The sequence below is a fragment of the Salmo salar genome, chromosome ssa22, assembly GCF_905237065.1.
Source record: "Salmo salar chromosome ssa22, Ssal_v3.1, whole genome shotgun sequence".
NCBI classification, from domain to species: Eukaryota; Metazoa; Chordata; class Actinopteri; order Salmoniformes; family Salmonidae; genus Salmo; species Salmo salar.
Genome location: NC_059463.1, coordinates 41,947,274 through 41,954,753, shown reverse-complemented (window position 1 = coordinate 41,954,753; position 7,480 = coordinate 41,947,274). Strand labels below are relative to the sequence as shown.

General features: G+C 45.1%; 1 protein-coding gene across 1 annotated transcript in view; it reads right to left on the bottom strand.

Annotated features, from left to right (window-relative positions):
- Positions 1-2,795: 2,795 nt before the first annotated feature.
- Positions 2,796-7,480, bottom strand: part of fbx42 (F-box only protein 42) — a 36,507-nt gene continuing 31,822 nt past the window's right edge. Inside the window, 8 exon segments of the mRNA NM_001140552.1 lie at positions 2,796-3,204; positions 3,235-4,344; positions 4,347-4,436; positions 4,439-4,590; positions 4,845-4,961; positions 5,082-5,138; positions 6,773-6,869; positions 7,165-7,275. Coding sequence (NP_001134024.1) covers positions 3,552-4,344; positions 4,347-4,436; positions 4,439-4,590; positions 4,845-4,961; positions 5,082-5,138; positions 6,773-6,869; positions 7,165-7,275 — 1,417 coding nt within the window. The 3' untranslated portion in view covers positions 2,796-3,204; positions 3,235-3,551.

The following is a 7,480-nucleotide window of genomic DNA, read 5'->3' as shown; positions in this document are numbered from 1 at the left end:
GTTCACAGCGTCTGCTCTTTTCTATAGCGACAATAGGCAATAGACCTGATTGGGCAGCTCAGAGCTTCTGCTCTTTTCTGTCCATTAAAAACAAATGAATTGGTGGAAGAGGCAGGGCAGGCCAGGAGCAAGGAAGGAGGGTGTGGTCAAGCAAGGCACCCCGAGTCTAAGTGCACTAAGGTTTTATTAGAACAGGCATAGATTAGTTCATCTATATTTTCCTTTCCCGACATAAGTTTATTGTGTTTAAAACCAACTTCATTAAAATTACCACTCACAGCCATGCGCCGGGAGAGGGGGGTGGGGCTAAGGAATGCATCCACCTATATACACACACATTTTTTTGTACTTTTGTATTTTGTAAAAATATATATTTTTATATAGTCTTAGAATGTTATCGGTAGTTGATCTTGTTTCTTAAAGCCAGCTTGGTGGATTCCAAGGAGGCCCATTTCCTCAGTGTGCCTACTCAGTCTTTGGGTGAGTACTCGCTCACACAGCTTCCCGACATGACTGAGGAGGCTGATTGGTCTATAACTGGTGACGTTGTATGGATCTTTACCAGGTTTGTGAATCATTGTGACAACTGCAGATTTCCAAGGTAGGGGAAAATAGCCATCTATGAGCCATGGTGAAGAGGTTAGAAAGAAGGTGCAGGTATTCATCAGGGGCTTGTTTGATGAGTGTGCTGTCAATGTTGTCTTCCCCAGGTGCTTTGTTTTTGTTTTTTTCAAATTAGTCTTAATTTCTTCAATAGTAACAGAGCGGGTGAGGGGATGGTCTACCGATGTCGAATTTCTGGTATATATTGTTTTCTGTATTTCTCTATTGACAATGTTTATTTTCTATAACCTGTATGGAACACATTATTTATACATGGCATGTAGGTGGCACAAATTGGGATATGGGGGAGTGAATGGGCAGGGTATATGCAAATAAAATACTGCAATATTTACTATAGTTAAAAAGTGTAGTGTTTTTGCCGACATTCCTGTAATATTAAAAAAAACATATTTGGATAATACTGTAGTATTTACCATAGTATTCTACAGCATACTAAAACATTCTATAAGTGCTACACATGATCGAGCGATACTATAGTGTGTAGTGTAGTATTCTATAGTATACTGTACTACAGAACTCTATATAGTAAGTACTGTAGTATTCTATAGTCAACTGTAGTATTTTTTTCATGTGGGAATGACCTTGACAATTGGGAAATGCCGCAATAGATGATTTAGCAGTCATTGTACTGTAATCAAGCTGTCTCTTTTAGAACATAGCTTTAGTTTCAAAATTACTACATTCTTGCCAAGGGCTCTTTTAATGGCAACATGTTAGTTTTTCGTGTTTCCCATACCCATTCATTTGATTCGGCTATAACCGCAGGGATGCCTAGATTTTAGCTAGTGCAGTAAATAGTGTTCCATCAGAACATCCCATCCTTTGTTTTGGGCCTAAATATCAGGAAATTGACCCAGGAGTCGTTCCTGTCAGTCGTGTTGTGACCGCCCTGAATTTGTCTGAACCGCCTCAGTGCTTCTTCTTCCAATAGGTCGCTCTCCCTTTAATTCCCTGTTAAATAGCCAGCATCAGCTGCGCAAAAGTGGGGTGAGAGAGGAAGTGTTCTACCCTCAGCTTGGAAGTTCGTTAAGAGCCAGTTTATTTTGTTTGTAGTAAAAAAGTGTGTACTGTAGCCGTGTCGCAGGATCTACTTATGTCTATTGTTTGACTACTGATCTACGTTGGTCTCCGCGGTTTCTTCATGGCCTTTCCCAGCTGGAGATCTGTTGGCGGATTGGATTGTCTGACTGACCACAACTTTTTGCATGTAGGTATTTCATTTGTTTTAGTGTGATGTATACCGTGATGATTTAAGTTGTAGTGAAGACTACAGAGATTTGACACTCTTTATAGTTGTGTGGTAGAGCTGATTGCAATCTGATTGTATTAATAATGAGACCGGGTTTACCCATCACTTTCTGAAAGCACAATTGAGATACTGAGGTCACGTGTGTTCACTGAACTCCTTTACTGGGCTGGACGCTTTTAGGCCAGAGGTAAAGGACTTTTCTTGAGGAACCAGAGCTCATAGTTATGTGATCATTTATTTTGGTAATGCAAAAGAACCCAGTAAGTTATTTCCAATGTTGTAAGGGTTTATGAAAAGTGTATGTCCATACCGACTTTTACATGAGTCCTTTGTATTGGTGTAGACTTGACCGATCAGATGGGACTCATTCCCCCCAAAACAAAAACCTACCTGGCACCGCTACAAACAATAACCTCAAGTCAAAACCGTTGTCGTTTTCTCTTTTATTTGTAACCTTTATTTTGGAAGATGGTTGCCAAATGTGATGGCCCAGAATCTAAATACTTTCAGGACACAAATCAGCTTAGCCGCTCCACTGAAGGTTGATGAATGTGTCTAAGAACTACACATCTAGTGCCAAGATAAAAATAAAGATCATTTTATGAGCACTGTGTGCATTCCAATCAGTATTGTATGTTAGGCTATTTGTGATAAACTCTCACCACTAGATTCAATGACTATTCTTAACACAGGTGATGTCATCACAACCAGATCATTGGTGTATAGATTGCACTCCTGCTCTTTTCACAATCTTGTAAAAAAGCAGCTGAACTACAAAAGCTGTGAGGTGGTTTTCATTCTTACAATAAATGCCGGATTTAGACCTGGAACCTCAGATAACTATAGTCCAGTCAGGAATGCATCAATAACTGCTAGCATACATATCCAGTCAACTGATTCAACAATAAATAAAACCTGACAGTTAAGACATGGAGGCCTTTATTGTTTTCTTATGCTTACACAGTACGCTGCAACACCCCTCACCCTCCCGAGCCCCCCCGCCAAACAACAATCAACATGCATTTACACCACACACACACCAGCATCCACGCTATTACACACACTCACGCAGTTTCCAATGGAAACAATGCAGGCTGAAAGAGTGATTTAAAAAAGCAAGGTAGTCAGTTGTCCACTGTAGCGCCCTCGTAAGCAAGCGCAAGGCTCGTTCCATTTTCTTCTCTCGCTCAGTAAGTTCAAAGGGGGGCGACCAAAGAGGAAAAGAAACTGTCTACATCTTTTGGGATAAACTGTTGTCCACTCAGGCCATTTGACCAACCTTTGTCTCTCTCTCACACACACACACACACACACACACACACACACACACACACACACACACACACACACACACACACACAGAGCAGGTGTTGGGAGGTCAGGATGCCCATTCATCCAACAGTCACCATTATAGCAACAACATCCTCAAGTGTCTTATTAAATGTACTGTCTGAAATGTTATTTTCTTTTAAGTTATGTGATAGGAAGATGGGGGTAGAGGGAGAGAAGTTAGAGGGGAGAGGAACGTCAAGAATTAATGTGACACATTCTTTTCCCACGATCCTCAGCGGTAGAGGAAAAAGGCCTTGTTTTACTTCCCTTGTATGGGTTAGGATGGATTGATCGTCCGTTACCTAGCAACACTTTGGCGTCACTCACAAACCCGTCCATAGCTGCATTACCTCTTAGCGCGCACAAAGTACAAGGCATTGGTTTTAGGGTAGTACTTCACGTTCTGCTTCTTGTCCATCAAGCCCCCGAATATGATGAGCTCGCCCCTACCCTGGACCACTGTGTGGAGGCTGGTCTCGGGGGGGCCGGTGACGGCAGCAGGGGTGCCGTTCCCGTAAACCCTCCAGGAGACGAGACCAGCTGCTTTGGCTCGGGACACATCCAGGACATACATCTGCATGGGCTTGCAATTGAGCGACTGGTACAGGGGCTTGCCCACGTTCAGGCTCTGGGGCGGGTGGTGGCCAAGCCGCCGTGCGATAGGCGGGATGGAGTGTCCGTCAGACCCGGCAGCAGCAGCCTGTGGCGGGCTGGAAGAGGGGGATGTTCCTGCTGAAGCCACTCCTCCCCCACTTCCTCCTGAAGCAGCTCCTTGGGACAAGGGGTTTGAGGAGGATGAAGAGGACAGGTTTTTGACAGCCTCCAGGCCTCGTCTCAGGGCTGCGGGTGACACGGCCCCCGGGGGAGTGCGTGGGGAGCCAGGGACAGGTGGAGGCGTGTGCACGCCGTTAGTGTTGGGTACCTCAGAAAGGGGGTGGGTGGCTGAGGGGGGAGACTCCCAGCCGTAGTCCGAGGAGACAGGGGGGCGAGAGGGCGGGGAGGCATCCTGGGCAGGGCTGGTCCGGGGAGAGGGGGATGAACCGTTGAGTAGAGGATGGAGGGAGGGCAGAGGCGGGCTGTCAGGCCCCTGGGAGGGGGATGGCTGTTGAGAGGAGGAGCCGGGGCTACCCTCTCTGGCACCCCTCTGGCCGAAGGACGTGGTCTCAGTGTCCCCCAGCGGCCGTTCACACAGGGGGCCTCCTCAACGGCCCCCAGGACGACCCCGGCAGCGCGCTCCTTACAGGGGACTGGGAGCGCAGCGAGGGGGGCTCTGGGCCCAGGGGGCCAGGGGAGGCACTGATGGGGGAGGGCCGAGAGTTCAGGCTGGGGCTGAGTGGCGCACGGCCAGACGGAGCCTGGGAGAACACCACTACACACTGTCCAACCTGGAGAGAGCGTGAGATGGACAGACAGAAAACAATGAAGGAAGTTGAGTTGAAAGTGGTCCCATGTGGCTCAGTTGGTAGAGCATGGTGTTTGCAACGCCAGGGTTGTGGGTTCGATTCCCACGGGGGACCAGTACGTCTGCTAAATGACTAAAATGTAAATGTAAAATGAAAGTAAACCTACAAAACAATATCCCGACAGTGTTTAGTGCAGTAAGACCGGGGATAGCTGACAAACAGAGAGCCACACATACCCTGCAGGCAGGGTGGCACCACAGTTCTGGGGCTCCATGGTCGTCGTTCTCCACCCTCAGCTGCTGCCATGTCCAGGGTGGGGCACCCATGTGCAGGAGCCAGGCATCTTTCAGCAGCTAGCAGGGACATGAGAGAGAAGGGAGGTGCAGAGTCACAAACAGCAAAACAAGAGGGCAGAGCTTTTTATGCATGGACAATAATAATGCTGCCTTTCATTAGAGAACATAAGCTCTCACTGCATTAGGGCCTCCACAGCCTCCCAGAATAAGAAGAGTCTCGTTGTCAATCACAATCTGTGAGAGAGGAGAATATACATTTAAAACATGTAGATAACCATCTATACGAGCCACAAAAAGGTAACTTGTATTCCCTGTAAAAACAGACAGATACCTTTCAAAAGTTTGGGGTCAATTAGAAATGTCCTTGTTTTTGAAAGAAAAGCATATTTTGTCCATTAAAATAACATCAAATTGATCAGAAATACAGTGTAGACATCGTTGATGTTGTAAATGACTATTGTAGCTGGAAACGGCTGATTTTTAATGGAAAATCTACATAGGCGTACAGAGGCCCATTATCAGCAACCATCACTCCTGTGTTCCAATGGCACGTTGTGTTAGCCAATCCAAGTTTATCATTTTAAAAGGCTAATTGATCATTAGAAAACCCTTTTGCAATTATGTTAGCACAGCTGAAACTGTTGTTCTGATTAAAGAAGCAATAAAAGTGGCCTTTTTTAGACTAGTTGAGTATCTGGAGCATCAGCATTTATGGGTTCGAGTACAGGCTCAAAATGGCCAGAAACAAAGAACTTTCTTCTGAAACTCGTCAGTTTATTCTTGTTCTGAGAAATGAAGGCTATTCCATGAGAGAAATTGCCAAGAAACTGAAGATCTCGTACAATGCTGTGTACTACTTCCTTCAAAGAAAACACCAGTCTCAACGTCAACAGTGAAGAACCGACTCCGGGATGCTGGCCTTCTAGGCAGAATTCCTCTGTCCAGTGTCTGTTCTTTTGCCCATTTTAAACGTTTATTTTTATTGGTCAGTCTGAGATATGGCTTGTTCTTTGCAACTCTGCCTAGAAGGACAGCATCCTGGAGTCGCCTCTTCACAGTTGACGTTGAGACTGGTGTTTTATGGGTACTATTTAATGAAGCTGCCAGTTTAGGACTTGTGAGTCGTCTGTCTCTCAAACTAGACACTAATGTACTTGCTCAGTTGTGCACCGGGGCCTCCCACTCTTTCTATTCTGGTTAGAGCCAGTTTGCGCTGAGTAGTACACAGCGTTGTACGAGATCTTCAGTTTCTTGGCAATTTCTCGCACGTGATAGCCTTCATTTCTCAGAACAAGAATAGACTGACGAGTTTCAGAAGAAAGTTCTTTGTTTCTGGCCATTTTGAGCCTGTAATCAAACCCACAAATGCTTCTGCTCCAAATACTCAACAAGTCTAAAGGCCAGTTTTATAGCTTCTTTAATCAGAACAACAGTTTTCAGCTGTGTTAACATAATTGCAAAACAGTTTTCTATAATCAATTAACCTTTTAAAAAGCTAAACTTGGATTAGCTAACACAACGTGCCATTGGAACACAGGAGTGATGGTTGCTGATAATGGGCCACTGTAGATATTCCATAATAAAAAATAAGCCATTTCCAGTTACAATAGTCATTTACAACATGGTCTACACTGTATTTCTGATCAATTTGATGTTATTTTAAAGAACAAAAATGTGCATTTTCTTAAAAAAAAAGGACATTTATAACTGACCCCAAACTTTTGAACGGTAGTGTATTTACTAAATAATCTGAAATACTGCATGATGGGGATATGGAGGGTGTGTGGTGGAAATGCAGGAATTGAGATATGTTGAGGGTGATGGAGGTATTGAGGGGAGAAGGTGTGAAGAAAAAACATCATCCTGACCTGAGACTGGCCTCCTCGTGGGTGTGGGGACGGGCCGGAGATGGTGGGCTTGGACCAGGACCACTGCTCCAGATCCAGAACCCACACCTCGTTACTCCTGATTAGGGACCAGTGGAGAGAGCAGGGGGACACGGTGAGCCAAAAGCACACACCTTGACAGATTCACAGACAACTATCAACATTGAAAAACAGTTTAATGACATTATTTCCCTTTACTTTCAAGATACTCACACTACAACCTTTGTACATTGTCTCGCTACACCACAACTATATTCATTTTAAGTGTTTTAACTGATGTGTCAGGTTGTTCCATTGTAGTGTCTGGTTTGGCACAGCATAGTAAAATGTGCAGAAAACTCAAAAGGTAAAAGCTCCTCAAAGTAATGACATACATTTGGCGGGCCCCTAGTGACCCTCCAAACACCACCATGGCGCTCCCTATGACGGAGGAGGAGTGACCGGCCATGGGTAGGGGTCCTTGGGTTGTCACGATGCAGTTCCACCTGAGGGCACAGGGAGAAGTTTACGGGCTTAGCTAGATGAGGGTAAAGTGATAAAAGACCAAGCACTGATGGCTAGGTAAGGCTATAAGTATAATTAAGTGAAAAGTAGGCATTGGTCTGAAGAAAAAGGAAATTCACAAGCCCCACAATGTTATTCCACCCATGCTCTACCAAGGTTTTCCAGCACACAACTTTGACCTACTAC